Source organism: Micromys minutus, assembly GCF_963924665.1.
Source record: "Micromys minutus genome assembly, chromosome: 13".
Classification (NCBI taxonomy): Eukaryota; Metazoa; Chordata; class Mammalia; order Rodentia; family Muridae; genus Micromys; species Micromys minutus.
Window position 1 is genome coordinate 42,227,054 of NC_137982.1, and position 17,596 is coordinate 42,244,649.

Genomic DNA, 17,596 nt, shown 5'->3' on the forward strand with positions numbered 1-17,596 from the left:
GGTGAGGCTCGGTCAGAGGCAAAAGTCTCTTGCCAAATCATCCAATCCCCAGTTCCTGATTTTCTTTTAGCACCGGAGAGGATGATCCTTCCCCTCCCACTCCTTCCTCCTTTGCGCCCCCTACTTCTTCTTCTTCTCAGGCTCTTTTTCAGAGCAGGGCTCTCTGGAAGCTCGGCCCCTGCCAGGCTCCCTTTTGCCTCCATGTGCTCGGGAAGAGGACAAGAGCGCAGAAACTCCAATGGGGCAGGAGCTGGCGTTCTGATCAGGTGCGACGCAACTTGGGGCTGGGACAGAGGTGCGAGACGCGCTCCAGGTGCGGGTCCAGAGCCGGAGCGCGGCCCGCAGCTCCCTGGGCGTGGGCGAGCCGGCCGCGTGTGCCTCGGTGTTTGACAGGAACACTAGCCAATCAGGGCGTGCGGCCAGGCTGCCACGTGACATGCGAGGCGGCCCTTTTCCCAGCGCGGCCAGAGGGAGGAGTGGAGCGGATCGGCGAGCCCGAGAGTGCAGCGGCCGCGGAGGAGGCGGCGGCAGGCGGAGCGGCAGCGGCACAGGCTCCGGGCCAACCCAGCGCGCATCCCCAGTGCCCTGCGCTGCAGAGAGCTCGGAGGAGCGCGGGAGCAGCGATACGGGAGTGGACAAAGCAAGATGGCAGGGATCTTAGCCTGGTTCTGGAACGAGCGGTTTTGGCTTCCGCACAATGTCACCTGGGCAGACCTGAAGAACACGGAGGAAGCCACCTTCCCGCAGGCGGAGGACCTCTACCTCGCCTTCCCCTTGGCCTTCTGCATCTTCATGGTGCGGCTCATCTTCGAGAGGTAAGAAGGGCCGGAGTGCCTGCTCTCCTGCACACACGCACACGCGTGCACACTCGCCTGCTCCGTGGCGCACGCCCCCGCGCTTGGGCTCACACCTCCCAACCTTTGTGCTCACTGTGGGGTCCCCGATGCCTCGGCCCGGCTGGCTTCTGGGGAGTCCGAGAGGGTCCAAGTCGACCGCGGATTTCCTCCGGGGCGCCACGAAGGGGCGGCGGGGCGCTTGGTCGCCGCCCGCGCTCCTCCTTTCCCGGCTTCTTCCTCCCAGAGAGGGTCGGCGAACAAAGGTGAGCGGAGGCTGGCCGGGGGGAACGGCTGCGCCGGGGGCTCGGCCGGTTCCCTCAGAGCCGCACTAGGTGCTTCCAGGCTGGGCTTCTCCTCCGAGGCTCGCCGCCACCCACCTGACAGCCTGGAACGATGGGGACGCGCGGCCCGGAGGGAGGAGGAGCGCACACACTTCCAGCCCTTCCACTCCCGCACGCACGCGGGCCGCGCTGCAGAAGAATTTGCCCGGACCTTTGGCTCCAGCTTGCTCCCTGGCTTCCGTCCGTGACACCCGAGTTTTAGGCCCTGTGAAATCGGTGACGACAGCACTCCGGATCGTTACCGGTTTCTTTAAAAGAGGGTAGAACAGGACCGGTGACCATCGAAATAGTCATTCGAATCGATAGTAGAACCCCGTGACTAATCATAAGCTTCTTGCTGGTACCGGAAGACACTTGAAATGTTAAGAGAATTGTCACATAATTCTTGGTATGAGTGCTCGATGTGGTTAGGTCTCGCCATTGTAGCCTCACACAAACTTGTGTTACTCTCATTGAATCAGCCTTAAGTCACGGAACTAGATTTTGCCTGCTGTGCACTAAACACTCACTCGTGAAACAAAATCGGCACCGTACACTTCTTTTAACTGAAAAAAAAATCGCCTTCCTCTTTCCTCCTCCTACCTCCATTCATCAGGAAAGGCTGATTTCTTAGATCTCAAATATCCATTTCTACTCCAACCTCTCTTCTCTGCCTCCAGCTCACCTTGGCTGTTTCTCAGGTTGCTACTGTTATCTTGTTTACTCTTGGTTTGCCTAAAACCACTATTGAGGATGTCAGAATGTATCTTTTGTGTCTCTTGTGGCCTGAAATAGCAACAAAGCTTCCTGGGAACAGAAAAAGTGTGTTTTGTTCTAAGGAAGGTGTGTTTTTCAATGGGCAGTGTGGTTGATTGTGAACTCAGTCAGCTGTTGCCATGCTAAAATTGACTCGCACAAAGGGACAGCCTCTCTTTTAAAAGGGTTGGAATCCGGTGCAAATATGTCATTGATCCAGCGCCGTGTCTCTCTGTGACAAAACTGGTGTGTTTGAAGGTTGCAAGTATTTACCTTCAGGAAATAGGAACTCAGGTCTAGCCTTGCCATTTCTGCAAAGACAAGCTGAGAGGAATAATAGCAGGCTGTTGTGGAACAGTATGGGGGAGGTGGGGCTCCACACACAGTTGCTGGATGACACCTGCTGAAATCTGTCTGGATTCACTTTTGGGTGCCTACTTTAAAGAAAATCTTTTAGTAGTAGATCTTGGAGAACAAAAACCAAGGCAGCTGATTAACCATATGTGAAAGCTACCGTTTCCTCAACACACACACACATACACCCCACTGAGGTAACATCAGACTGAAGGTTCAGTTTTCCTTTTCCAGAAATATTTTTCTTTCTAGAGTAATTGGATGACTTGTCTTAAGAATTTATACAAAAGGATCAGCAAGCAGCCATCAACTACCAGTAGTGATATGTGTGTGTGTGTGTGTGTGTGTGTGTGTGTGTGTGTGAGAGAGAGAGAGAGAGAGAGAGAGAGAGAGAGAGAGAGAGAGAGATCATGAGCGTGCACGCCGGAACACACGCACATGTGCTGTAGAGGCCATCAACATGATATTAATGGACTGTCTAGGAAATGAATAATGACTCTTTGTCATGCTTGTATGGTAGGATGCTGCAGACTTTGGAGGGTAACTACTTTGTTTCTTCCTTCTATGGTTGTGACAGATGTAACTTTAACCATAATTAAAAGTCAGAGAGTGGTTACATCTGGAGTTAGAAGTTCTACATTTTTGGGTTTTTAATCAAACCTAAAGTACACACTCTGCTATTCAACCTGTGGTGTGCATCTCGCCAGTGTCATTGTAGTTTTGAGCCAGACTGTATTGTGGTAAAAAATATAGCTCATGCTAGGTACCCTTTTGACATAATGCACCTGGAATTTTTTTTTTTTTTTTGGTGTGGCATTCCCTATTGCCTAACATGAAAGAATCACATCACAAAATAAGTGCTTTTATAATAGAGACACTTCCTCTAAGAGTCTTTTCTTTGATTGTCATTTACCTCAAACTTGAGAACATACCAGGAGATCCTTGATTATCCAAGATCTTTATCTCCCATTAAGAAAAGTCGGTAAAGTTTTTGCAGAATTACACACTTGAATGTGTCTTGAGCATTATGCCTTTCTCTCCAAACAGGAAAGCACTAATGAATTCACTGAGTTGGGTCTTATCAATTGACTAGCTTTTTTTTAATTTTTATTTTTTACCACTGTTGGGGTGTGGCAGAGGAGGCAGTAGTGGCCAGGGCATGTCATTTTACAACAGCATATGGAGAACAATATGGTATCCCAGCATGGCTGATTAAAAATAGATCAGTCTAAGGTCACTGACTTGAGTTTGTGAAATACCCAGACCTTCCAGGCTCTTAGCAGCAGACTTGTGCTAACTACCCTTAGCCCTGGAGAGAAATGGTGTGAGCAAGTGTACACACTATCTGATGAGCAGAGTAGAACTGTTGGAAAACAAATAGCATCATGCCTTTAATCCCAGCACTGGGGAGGCAGAGCCAGGTGAATCTCTTAAGTTTCAGGCCAACCTGGTCTACAGAGCAAGTTCCAGAAGAGCCAGGGCTACACAGAGAAACCGAAATCCTGTCTCAAAAACAAAATAAATCAAAAGAATAAAAATTGTAGTGTCTCCCATTATGTTGGTGACGTGATGACAGAAAAATACACTTGATAATGTAGAATTATCATCTATTTGGTGTCTTGATTTTATGCTTGTTCCTGTTCAGACTGTTCCATGGGAATTGTAACAAAGGCTTCTTCCAACTTCACTTTTTAAAAAGTGGGCCATGCATGAGAAGTTTGTTTGGTTGAATCCCTGTTGGCAAATACAACCCCTTGAAATTATTCTTGTGAGAGGCAACTTTCCTGTATTTTCTCCTTGGTGGATTTAAGAAAGATGTAGACAGTTCTGCCCACAATCGGAACAGCCAAGTTCTAGTGAGCATGCATTTCAAGCTTGGCCAAGATCCTGCCATGAATCTGTTATTCCTCAAAACCAAATGGCCATTGAAAGATAGTCTTTAGTTGTTGTTACTTATGGCATAGGAGATGTCTTCTTTTTATTCTCTCCCAATGGCCTTACAAAAGGTGTATTTGTGGGGTAACATGCACTGCAGTGCATGTGAACAAACATACCTATCACCCGAGAAACTTGTTTCTTCTCACATGAGCATTTATCCTTGGGGGTTCTTAAGCAGTGTGCGCAATATTATTTGACACAGTTGCCTTCCTAAGTAATAGATCTTAAAAAGACACTTCTTCTGACTAAAACTTTGCCCACCTTGACCTCCATCTGTATTTTCCTCTACACAGGAGCCTCTAGTAACTTTCATTCTTCTCTCTGCTTATACAAAAGTGATCATGTAAGCTGTGAAGACATGTGTGTATGGATATATACATATATATATAGACATATACATGTGTGTAAAGATCTATATATACATCTATATGTGTGTATATGTATATATGTGTGAGTATGTACATACATGTGTATATGCATGTATACACACATATATGTATATATGTATCTGCATGAACATGTGGTATTTGTTCTCAAAGATCTGGCTTATTTTACCTCATATGTATTACAAAATGAAAGACAGACTTTCCTTAAGGTCAGCAAGTGCTCCATTTTGTGTGTATGATTTATTTCTCCATCCATCTGTTGGCAGATACTTAGCTGGATGACTTTGGCAGTAACTAATCATGATGCCATGGCTGTGGTGGTTCAGCAAGCTTCTCACTGCTTCAGGTCGTGTAGATATGAAAAGATGGGGTGGGTGGGAGTTGTGCGGTAGGGCCTCTACTTTACCCTTGCTTTCAAATCTCCGACTCTGGTGGATCCTCTGAATCCAAAGATGTTAATTATTACCTCACGGGACTGACTCTGACAGAGGCTTACCATCATGTTTTGGGAATCCGAAATAAGCCTTCTCAGAATCAAGAGAACTTTATTTATGTAGAAATATTCTAGTCACTCGTTTTAAAGGTAGTTTTCTACTATGTGGAGAACAAAAGGCTCATTTGCGGTTTTATCACTTGTGCTCCAAAAACTCTACAGTCTTCCTGACTACCCAAAAGGAAACTTCTACAGAGAAAACAGTTGTTTGATCTCGTTCAGAACTCTTTCTGTTGGGATCCAGTGTTGGGCTGACATCTGACTGTCTGAGAGAGCAGTAGCTCGTGCTTGACAAGGGTGGCTCTCAGTGCCACACCACTTAGGAGTTGACCCCCAGCTCACAGTGTCTTCCCAAACCATTGGGTCACAGGTGTCTTAGTTTTGTGGAAGGAGATGTCTAGCTGGCAGCCCGTTCCTTATGATTTTTCTTAAGTCTTGCCTTGCTCACGAATCAAGTAAGGACCCCTGAGCAGCAAGGGCTAGGGAATAGGAAATCATGGAGGGGGTGGTGTGTGTGAGTCGGGGAGTTAGAGAAGGACTACCACGGAAACATACCGGAGCCGAAACGTACCGGAGCCGATTTAAGTCCAGTACGGATAGGTGTTACTATAAAAGGATTGCAGGTATCTTCAAACGCAGTTCAGAAGGGAGGGACAACCTTCCAGGAGCATTTTCTCTGCGTGAACTCAGGGTTAGACATTAAACTCTACAGAAGCACCTTACTTAGCTTATTAGATAAATGGTGTTACAGAGATTAAAACCGTATACACCTGCTGTGTCACAGACAGGTGTAAGAGCTAAGAGCCGGGTTCTCACTCAATGAGAGTCTTGTCTCCATTATGGTTTTTATCCTGGGTTGGAAAAAAAATCTATTACCATGGATTTTTTTCTTTTTTTAATTTTTAATTTTTTTTTGTGGGTGAAGAAATAAAATGGACAGTGTTATTTGAAGAAGTTTAGCAAGACTTTTTCATTCAGCAAAATAAGACGTTTGCATTGTGATGGTGTAATAATTTAGCTATTTGTAACAGGCTGAGTTGGGGGCAAAAGGTCTGATTGGTTCTTGGTGTGCTGTGCTACCGGACAGTAGAGGAAGTCTGTGAAAAAAAAACTCACATGACCACAAGTGACTTACAGACATTCCGTGTTATGAAACCAGTGTCCAGGCTCTACTGGGGGCTTTTCCCTGAGCCGCTCTGTTCCCCCACAGGGAGGGAAGCCTGCATAGTTCCTCTCTGGAGTTCCTAGCTTGTAGGGTGTTTCAGAAGTAGTTGTTTGGGCTGGAGAAGGGCAGCCAGGGGAAATGGGGCTTCAGATGGATTCGTCCATGGCTTTGCCAGGCCTCACCATGTTTTCCTTAAGGTACCTGACTAAGCCTTGCTGACAAATTCTGGAGCCCAAGCCTGCTCACTGCTCACTTTACATTTATTAAGGTTAAGCTTCTCTGCCAAGGTGGGGAGATACCCAGTGGGGTCCTCATCTGCTCAGAGGGGAGGGGGAGGGGAGAAGGACCGTGGGAAGAGGTGATGGGGGCAGTGAGCAGGATGTTAAGTGAATAAGAATAAAAAATACAACACAATAAAATAAAAAGACTACCCTTCTCTCCCCATTACCAGACAAAACCAGATTTCTAAAGCAAAATTTTCTATTTTTCCCCTTTCATCTTCTTTTGACCACTTCTCAGGGTATGGGGTGGGGGACCAATTTGGTTTGGTCTTATGGTTGGATTACCCTTTACCTTATCTCGTTGTCGTTTAAACATGCTGGCCTCCTAAAGCCTAATTGCCCTTTCCTGTTGGTGGCACCTTGATAATCATTATCCTTAAGATTTTATTCACCCCCCTCCATTCCACACCAGGGACTGATAATTTTGCTGGGCTTAGAGGCTATTTTCTAGTTTTTGCAGATTAATCTTTCAGTTCCATTGATTTCCTAACCACGTGTGTTCTAGAAGGAGCATTTCTAAGTCCTAAGGAATAACTGCCCCAGTGTTCTTGATGGATACAGGTTACCAGATCATTGTCTAGAAGGACAATAATCCTTGGCAGTCTTTGGGACGAGTACAGATTTCCTAGGAGACTTAAAGATAGTTTTCTGTTAAAATATGAATTGAATGTGTCAACTCCTTGGCTTTAACTCATTTCAAAATCAATCAGTGGCTTATATTTTGCTTTCTCTGAAGTCATGGATATTTTCTTACTGAGATGAAGAGATGAGGTTTATCTTTCTTTTTGGCAGAGAAATGGTGATCCTTTTTCTCTGTCTTCTCTTCCTCTTCCTCCTTCTCTTTCTGCTCCTCCTCCTGCACTTCCTCCTCCTTCTTCCCTGTCTTGTCTTGGTCAGTTTATCTGGTTATGTTTACACTCTCGTATTTCCTCCTGCCTCTCCCTACAAACATTTTCTCATCAGGAAGACTTCTGAGGGCACAGCAGAGGGGTGCTGTCAGGGGGAGTAGTGCACACTTGAGTCTGTGGTGGAGAGTGAGGTGGTAAGGGTAAGGGCAGAGCTGGGGACAGTGAATAGCTTTTCCAGGAAGGGGCCCTTGGAGGAAGATAGTGTCTAAATTCATTGCTATCATTCTGAACTTTTGACTTCAAAAGCCAGAGAGATGGCTCAGTTGTGAAGAGCATGTACTACTTTGTCGAGCACCTGCGTTTGGTTAGCACACGTGTGTGTGTGTGTGTGTGTAGCTGTAGGAGGGTATTTTAGAATAGCCTTTAACTTCTGCTCCAGCGACTCTATGTCCTCTGGCCTCCACAGGCACCTGCACTGACTTCTATGAACATAGTTGAAACTACTAAAAGTAAATCTTTAAAAAAACGATAATTTACCCATAGAAAAATACACGTCCCAAAACCTACCGAACGCCGCCACCATGTTGTTAATTCGTTTTCAGCTTACGAAACTGGAGAAGCAGTGAGCCAGAAACATTCAGACAGCAGCAGTAAAAAGGAATTGTACACTTAAAAAAAAAAAAAACGATTAAGGTTAGACCTTTTGTGTTAAATGCATTTTACTACAACAAGAGAGAAAAAAAAAATAGAGATTTCAGTGACTTAAAAAATGTCACTCCCTAGACATAACTATTTTCAGTGTCCTATCTAGGCTGGCGCCTTCTTGGGTGAAACAGATGGGCCACTCCTCTTGGTGTCAGTCCCCTGAAGCATTAAACTGAGTTACTTCAGGTTGATGATTGGTCCTCTTCTGGAGTTATGTGGTGGCACAGGTGGGGGGGGGGAGTGGTGGGGGGAGGTGCGGGGGAGGGGAGGTAAGAGGCTCTGAGATCCAGAGATCAGTAATCACATGAGCTTGCTGAGCTTCTGTGGAAGGCACTTGCACGGCAGAGCTCGTCTCGTTATTTAGTTATTTAGTTTTATGTTATTTGGAGACAAGTTTTTATTATGTGGCGCTGGCTGTCCTGGAACTTACTATGTAGCCCTGGCTGGCCTTGAACTCCCAAGAGATCCGCTGGCCTCTGCCTCCCAGATGCTTCGATTAAAGGCCTACACCACCAAGGCTGGCGAGTCTGTTTGTTAATCAGCATGGCAGAGGGCGTACGAGGCTCTAGAAAAGCATGGTGCATGGCTTCCCAAGGGGGTGTGCACGGTTCTAGAAGAACTTACTCAGTGTGTGTGGTTCTCCAGCATCTCAGGGTTACAGTAAGTGTATCCCAGTCGGTACAGGGTCCGTTTTATACAAGCAAGAGCAGCGGAGTAGCCTTCTCCTGAGCCATGTGGCCTGGGCCACTGATGCTTCTGAGGGGATTTCAGAGAGGTGAGATCAGGTTTGATTCTCTTGCCTCTTTCCACTTGCTGTCGTCATGTGAAGCGTGTAAGCAAGTGTTTAGAACATCTGAATATAGTTTTCTGAAAGCCGTATGGTGCATTGGCTTGGATGTGTCAGCCGATACATGCAGAACACTTGTTTTGAAAATTGATTACAGTGTCCAGCCCTTGTATAAAACTCTACTTTCTTTAAATCATCTATGAGAATATTTGGGACATTTTCACAAAAGGACCCCCCCCCAGTGTCTTTCAGAGTGCTAGTGTGTCCTGTTCAGACCTTTGCATTTATTATCTCAGAATTGGATTGTGGGAAGTGGTGGAAATACCTGAATGGTTTTTAATTACGAGAGAGAGAGAGATTCCTTTACTAGGTAATCTCTCTGTACAGTGACCTAGGACTAACATTTGCTGGGACTTGCCATTGTCTGCATAAATGTCACATCTTATCTGGGAGGTGTTCAGGTTACAAGCTATTCCCGCTTCCCTGGAGCTGGCTGAAAGCATGGCTTCTTTATTTTCTGTGCTTCCCTTCCTTTCTCCCTCCCTCCCTCTCTCTTCTCTCTTCTCTCTCCTCCTTCTTCTCATTAGTTAAGACACTTTAGAGGCACTAGGGGCACCAGGGAATCTCAAGAGAGGGAGAGGGATCATTTAAATTAGGGAGAGGATATGAAAAGCCATCCAGAAATCTTGTATGAGACTGTTTGGCCAATACCAGTGAGCGCTGCCAACTAGTCAGAGTGGCTCTGCAGATCTTGTTTGAATAGATCACCGTTTCAAAGCAGAATGAAGTGACGTGGCCATTTAAGCAGAACAGCAATTTGGGCACAGTAGCCTGAGTGTTGGAAAATGGAGAAAGTAACAATCAGTCACTTTGGTGCTGTAGAGAGTGATGGTGTTAAGTGTCAGCGGGCGTGTCTTCAGGAGCATCCAAAGGCGTGATGAGAATGGTGCACTGAAATGGTTTTGTGTGTTTCCTGCACGTAATTAGACATGTAGAGAGCTATAACTAGAGTTAATATGTACACAAACAGATAGCAGAAAGACTATTCAACTTGGGTTAAAGTCTGGATATTCTTTTACCACCTATATAGCAATGGGCTGAATTCTCTAGAATCCATTGTCCTCAACTGAAAAATGGGGGTTGAGGTGCCGGCTTTGTAGTTCTGAAAGGGGACCCAATTAAAAACACACATTATGTCATTAGCATCGACTGGGAATTAGTGTTCAGTAATGGAATTTAGGCTGTTGGTGTGTGTGGCGGGGCATGGAGAGGGTACTGTGGTGCAGGCTGTGAGGCCCATTTATGTGCTTGACCCTGGGACTGGAGGATTTAATTTTTGGTTGAGTAAATATTTAGTCTTGGTCTTGAAGCACTATCTTCAGCAGTGTGCCTGGCTGGTGAGGGAGGAGGAAGCGGGCACACCCCTCAACTGTCTGTAATGAGTATTGTGCACCAGGGACTGCTTGTTTGGTTACACAAAAGTGATCTGTTTTGAAGAGGCGATGGCCAGTGACGGAGCCACACCAAATCTGGATCCCTGGAGCCCTGGACCCCTGGATCCCTGGAGCCCTGGACCCTGGATCCTGCACCTTTGACTGGAAGCTCCTGGGAGAATTCTTTTTCTAGGGTCTTCTAAGGAAACTCCATTTCTGTCTGTGAAGGGTACCTTGCAGGGGATCTCAGCTCACTTCCCATGCCTGATTTCATTCTGGAGACTCTGTTTTATTGCCTGTAGTCTCAAGGGAAATGGGTTCGTTTGCTACTACCAGTGGTATGGCAAACATAAAAATTGGCATTCATATTGACTAAGGATCAGAACCTTATTCTGGCTCTGCCATTACCAGCCACGGGGCCTAGAAACAAGTTAACCCCTCCAAACACATTTTCTCCATAAAAGGTACAGAGTGTAAGGTTGGGATGAGAATGGTTGGAGGAGTGGCTGCTCTTCCTGCAGGATTATTCTGGCCACACATGTGTCTCTTCACTTTCTGGGGTGTGGCGGAACTCTGACGTCCAGATACCACATTTAGCTGACCACACTGTGTATGATGCACACAGACCCACTTCCTGGACAGACCCAGTCTTATCTATACAGGACATCTACTCTTGTTGGACTTGTATGTTCCCTATTCTCTTTCCTCCTCTTCTTTAGGTTTGTCTTCTGGGAAGATTCTGATTGTTCTAGTGGTATCTGTCAGAAAAGCCCTAGCAGCTTCATGAAGGACAGGGTCTTAGCTACTTCCTACTCATGTAATACAGTTTGATGGGCTTGGGCATTAATAACCAGGTAGCTCAGAGCTCTTTTTCTCTTACTAATAGCTTTCCAACATGGGAAAGCAGCAACACTGACACCGGCTGATTCTTTTCAGAACTTTGGTCCTGTGGTTTACTTCCTTTTGATGCTGAGGAAGAAAAGAAATAGGGCTGAAGAAAAGGCTCTGCAGTTAAGACTGTGTACTGTGCTTACAAAGGAAGGAAGCTATGTGTCCAACACCGCAGTTAGGTGGCTCATAGCTGCCAGAGTATCTGATGCCCCTCTGACCTCTGCAGGTACTCATATGCACAAACTAATTGTCACACAATATACACACAATTTAAAATAGTTAAATTAAAATAGAAACTTCAGTCCATTACCATTGAGATCATATTTATTAAAAAAAACCTATAAACATTCAAAATGGGCTGGGAAAAATACATTTGTGTCTTTTCCATTAGAAAAACATATGACTACCTTCACATTTGCCACATCTTGTGTGTGGTGTGTGTGTGTGTGTGTGTGTGTGTGTGTGTGTGTGTGTGTGTGTCTAATCTCACCTGACTCCAGCTATGCAGGAAGGATTTGCTCTCAGCCATGGACATTTTTCCAACTAGCCATAATTTAAATATAATTTGTAAATGTCTGGCCCTGTAAATAACACTTTAAATCTGCCACTTTGGAGAAAAGGGCACTGACAGTATTTTAGGGTGATTTAGTACAGTATGTTGTGGTGGGTTGTCTTTTAAATGAGGAAGTAGGGCAGAGATAAATAAAACCACATTTTTTACAGTGGCAAGCCCAAAAACTGCTTCAGCCATAGTTCAGCAGAAATGTGAACTTTCCTGCTTTGAAGGAAGTTGAAACTTACTCTTCACAAAGTACTTCAGTCTACTGTGGGTCAGCCACTAGTTGGGTGCTGATGTGAGGGTGGGTGGTGACTGATCGGTCGCTTGCAGTAAAGGAAGTCTATTATTTGTAGGTGATGTTAAAAACAAAGGAAAAACTGACTCAAAGTTGTTAGGCTTCCAAGGAAGCCAATGCTAAACACAACTGTGTTAAAGCCATGAGATACTCTTCACGAGCTGGGTGACCTGTAACATCACTGTCACACGTTGTATGGGATGCCCATCATCTGAAGGCCACACTGAGGAATAACGGCCAAGACGAAAAGCTCTAGGTCTCTTTAAATGGGCATGGCAGATGAGTAAGCCCTGGAGCCACAGAGGGACTATGGCACCAGATCCTGGCAGAGCCTGTAAACTGCAGACAGTGCCCTTTTGGAAAGACCCTGAGTTCGGGGAGAGCTAGACTTACCATCCTCCCCACTAGCTACACGTGAGTCACAGCCAAGGTCATTCGCACAGTGAACATAGTCTCACTGCCTCACCCTACAGAGACCAAGAGAGACTGTAGAAATGAGGCTCCATGGAGACTGGCCAGTCATCCACATGCCAAGATTTGTGACTTTCTTTTTTAATGAAGAGTATCAAAAGACTTCTCAGAGTGTGGGTCGTGGCTCTCAGGTGCCCAGGGCCAGTTCTCTGTGTACTGGCTCCTTCCCACCCACATGTTTGACCCCATGTGTCACTGAAACCATGTACTTACCTCCCCCACCCTGCCCCGGCTTTGGCTCCCACTATGTGTTCCATCTAGCTTGTTAAGCTGATTGTTCATCGGCCACACTCAACAGGCTGCTTGTGGCTTGTAAAGGGAGAGAGCATTCAAAAACAGACACCCAGGAGGTGGCTGTCCACCAGCTGTTACTTCTGAGGCAGGGGCAGGCCAGCAAGCACTCGGTTGCCCATGTGTCTCTGGTTGTGCTGAGCTTTGCAGTGTGTGACTCTTGCTTTCGCCAGAGTTAGGTACCTGTGATTGTTTGAAGAAACCGGGCTCCGGAAATAAACATGTCGCCCGACTTAGCGTTTGAGGAGCGATGATGTGCAGGGAGATTCCAGGCACTCTGAGCTTGCCTCCCTCAGAGATACCATTAGCGGTGGCTCTCTGATTAAGAGCGAGGTTCATGGTTGTCAGCCCTCCCTCGTGGCCTGCCTCAGCTGTCCTCCTCTGGCACCGTGTCAAGTCAAGCCATGCACTACTCACAGTAGGGCAGCTAGTGGGCAACAGCTGGGACTTGCTGCCTCCTTTCGACCATTGTGCTCCACTTCCTTGTTCTTCTGTATCTTAGTGCCCCTCTCTCTTGAAATAGGCTATGCCATCAAGTCCAAAGTGTATGGTGTGTGGAAGCAGTCTGAAGGGACTCATGACTCTGGCCCTCAGCTGTGCCTGGCTGGTGTCACTTGTATTTGCTAGAGCAATGGTGAGTGAGACCCACGGTCTACATGCACAGTGAGTTCCTGGGAGCTTTCAGCACGGTGCTGTCTAACTCCAACATTAAACTTCTTTTATGTTTTGAAACTGAAATAAATGATATGGAATACATGTTTCACACTGTTTTCAGACATGACTTCATGGTACGAGGTTATATTTTTTTTCTGATTAAAAAAAAAGGATAGGTGGTGGGTTATTGTTTTTCACAATGTTGAGATGACAGATTTTTGGCTTGACAGTTCTCTCTCTCTCTCTCTCTCTCTCTCTCTCTCTCTCTCTCTCTCTCTCTCTCTCTCTCTCGTTTTTTCTCTCTCTCCAAAGTAGAAGATAAGACAAAGAAATGTTGTACTGAAAGCAGAAGGGAGCTTGCCCACTTTCTTACATATCAGTGTCTGGTCCACTGTGTCAGCCAGTGTCTAAACCTTTCCCCAACTTTCAGATAATCCAAGGAATGTTTAGCCTTTCATGTTGTCTAGAGTGTTCCTAATTGGGTGCACTTTGTCCTAGGAACTTTGAATTTGGCCTGTTCTGAATGTCCGTCTGAGAGTGAGGGTGCTACTCCAGGAACTCCGTCGGAGGAGCAGGAGATGTGCTCACCTTTGCAAGTGGAGTTAAGGGTCTTATTTCTGGTCCTGAGGCCAGGGCTCGGGTTTTGAGAACGTGAGACCCAGAGAGAGGAAGTGCGAGAAGTGACATTGATTGTGTTGATGTCCAGTGTGTACCACAGCCAGAAAGATCTAGAACTCTGACTTAGACCAAAGCCTGTTAGAACCTGCTTCAATCACAGTATACCCTAATGGGTCTTAGCGCTGACAGTAAACCCCAGATCTCAAATGTGTAGTTACCGCTTACCCAGCAAACAGCTGTATTGTTTGGTTTCTATTTTGGCTTATATGTACAGGACACACACAGACACACGTACAAAATATGCCTGACTGACGAGATCACTGAATCACAACAACAAAGTGAGCCCACTGAAGATGTGTTTTATTAATTAATGCTTTAGTAATTAAAGCTTTTTGACGTTGATGTGTCAGCTCCCTGGCAGCTCTATTCGGCCAGGAAGAAGATCATGGGCATCGAAGGACCTCCATTTGGAGATGGCTTCGTTTTTGGCAAGCTAACCACCCGGCAAAGAAAATGCCCTAACTTACATGCTTAACTAGTTAGACAGATTAAGATACTGTTGTTAGCTTCTTTTCTCATAAACTTCCTTGTGTTAGTATCATCGTTGACCTAGTTTTGTAAATAAAGTAAAAGTACATTTCAGAGTGAAGACATAAAACCTATGACAGCCAACAGAAGTTCATGACTCTACTCAAAGTCATTGGTTTCCTATGAAAGACAGTGTTGACTCTGGTCTGTGTCACCACCAAAAACTGTGTGCTTTTTCGCGAGGGCGAGGGCGAGGGTGAGGGCGAGGGCACCTCACTTGCATGGTTGAGCTTCTGTAAAAATCCTATTAGTATTTGGCTGACATATATGGCTGGGAATGTAGCCCAGTGTACAGCGCTGTCACAAAGACCTAGGTCTCATTCTTAATGCCACCAGTAGCAGAAAAGCAAATAAATTATTTTAGAAAAGAATGGGAAGAGGATGTGAGACTATAAGCAGGTACGAGAAGGGACCAGCTAAAATACTTTTCTTTCTTACTTAATTTTATTATATATGTATTTTGAAAAAATTCTACTTATGTACTATATTTAGGTCACTTTCTCCCTTTTCTTTCCCATTTTAGTTCCTCCTATGTTGCCCCTCCATCAAATTCAAGACCTTTTCATCTTTAATTATTATTGTTTTACACACACACACACACACACACACACACACACACCTGTACATGTATATATAAATACAACCAGCTGAGTTCATTCATGCTGCTCTTGAGTATGTGCTTAGGGCTGACTACTTGCGATAAGAGAGCTGTCGTGGGTCTTGTCCCTGGAGAAGACAGAGTCTCCCTCTCTCATCAGCCATTAGTCGCCTGCATTCTTTGTTTCGGTTGGGGTTTTATGGTGCTGCCATTGTGTGGGTCTTGCTTAGACGACCATATTGTGGAAAGTTCATGGGTTTAGCTTTCCTGCCACAGATAGAAGACAGTATCTCACAGCAGGCATCCTGGTCCTTAAACCTTACATTGTTATTCTGAGCATGCTGAATCACTATACTGTTTTGCATTTAAAACTTACACTCTACTTAAAAAGTTCTTATTTAAGAAACATTTTCTATTCTGTTTGGCTCTATCTTCAATTCAGATAATAGCAGATGTCTATAATGATGAATATCATTTCCCTATACTAATATTGGAAATATTTTAAATATTTAAAATTATCAAGCCTTTAAACATTGTTTAAAATACTACTTTATATGACTCCAATCTCACTGAAAAACTCAGTGCAGAAAAAAACAAAACCAAATTCTGATTTTTATTCTGATTCCTCAATTCTTGCCTAAGGTGTGACCAGTGTAAGAAGTTAATACACTTATATCCTTCTAGAATTTGTTTGGTTCATTAACTTGGGCATAAGACAAAAAGATTATAATTAAATTTATTTAAAAACAGAATAATCTACTCTGAGTTCTGCCATAGAACTTCCCGTCTCCCCAGTTTAGCAGCGTGTCTTGAGTGTTTCCCAGAGCTGACCAGTGTAGAACAGTGGTCTTTGTTCTGTTCTGATACAGTGTTGCATCCTGTGCAGAGCCATAGTTCTTTCAGATACTCTATACATGCTTTCAGAAACAATGTTACAACTTCATTATTATATTGAGTTGACTGAGGTGTCAACTCCAAACTAACACACAGAGTTAAAAGTGCTGGGTCAGAGGCTAAAATTGCTAATGTTGTCAGAACCTCTCAAGAAATACTGTAGCAATTTATGCTCCCTCTCAGCACTGTATGGGAAACCCATTCCCCATATGCCTTCTACCTTGCTGGATTTGCTCTACAAGGAAAATGACCTTCCAGTACTGTTACAGCACCATACCTATCTGCTTCAGTAAATGAGCATTTGGTTCCATGCTTAAGGTTTTTAGACCTATATGAAATTGTTAAAACATGAAGGAAAGCCAAAAATCAAATGTCAGGAACATTCATTTTCATACCTCTTAAATCCAGCGATTCTTAATATTTTATTCTTAATATCTTTCCAGATAGTATATGAAGGAAATTGTAGTTATCATGACACATTGCCCTTGTGTCTTTAAACATATTTATCTGTAATGATAACAATACCCCAGAGTGGTTTATTAAAAGTATATGTTTGAAGAAACATTTTATATTGTAGAATATTTTTATTTTTCTTCTATTGGGATGGATAGACAGCTTTAAAGCTCTAGAAACTTTACTTGGTGCTTACGGATTTGATAAAACTATTAAGAAAAGAAGACCATGCATTAAACTCAATGATCAAACTTTATGGCTGTATAAAATATAAGGATAGAAGTGAGACTTTAATGACAAATGGTAGATGACATTGTTTTCCTATGTATTTTATGGAAATTATGGCTAAGAGTTTGAACTAGGAAACCAACATTTATAAGTAGTAGCTATATGATTGTTTGGACTCAGTATTCCTGTTATCTAAGTAAACCTTAGACAACAGGTTAGAATGACCTTAAATGTGTAATAAATTGTTAAATAAATGGTTATAGGTGAAGTGTGAGGTTCAGATTACCCCCTAAAGCTAAGTTGTGTTATTATTATTTCTATTTCTCACATAGAAAGGATGAGTACTTAAGATGTAAGCTATAACTTACTTAAGCAAATTATTGGGCAAAAAAAAAAAAAAAAAGAAATCACAGCATGGTAATCTCAAACAAGGATGGCGCATATAGGTTCATATATTTGAAAACTTGGCTCCCAGTTGGTGGAAATGTTTGGAAAGGATTAGAAGTTTGTTCCTGTGGGCAGGCGTTGAAGGTTCATGTTAGAGCTAGCTCCTTCCCCTCTTTCTCACTTTCCTCTCTCCTTCCCTCCTTCCCTCTCTCCCTCTCCTCCCCCCTCTAGTGGTAATGGATCAAGATGTGAACTCTCATTTCTTTCTTTTCTCCAACATCATGGACTCTAATCTTCTGAAAAGATTAAACCAACTTAATCTTGGCTGTGGTGTTTTATCATGGCTGTAGAAAAGTTACTCAGATGC

At 44.3% G+C, this 17,596-nt stretch overlaps 1 protein-coding gene across 2 annotated transcripts in view; it reads left to right on the forward strand.

Moving 5' to 3' along the window:
* Positions 1-645: 645 nt before the first annotated feature.
* CERS6 (ceramide synthase 6) overlaps positions 646-17,596 on the forward strand; it is a gene marked incomplete at both ends in the record, with an annotated part of 230,953 nt that continues 214,002 nt past the window's right edge. For both annotated transcript variants that reach the window (XM_080928227.1, XM_080928226.1), the window contains one exon: positions 646-815. In XM_080928227.1, coding sequence (XP_080784353.1) covers positions 646-815 — 170 coding nt within the window. The remainder of the gene's footprint in view (positions 816-17,596) is intronic.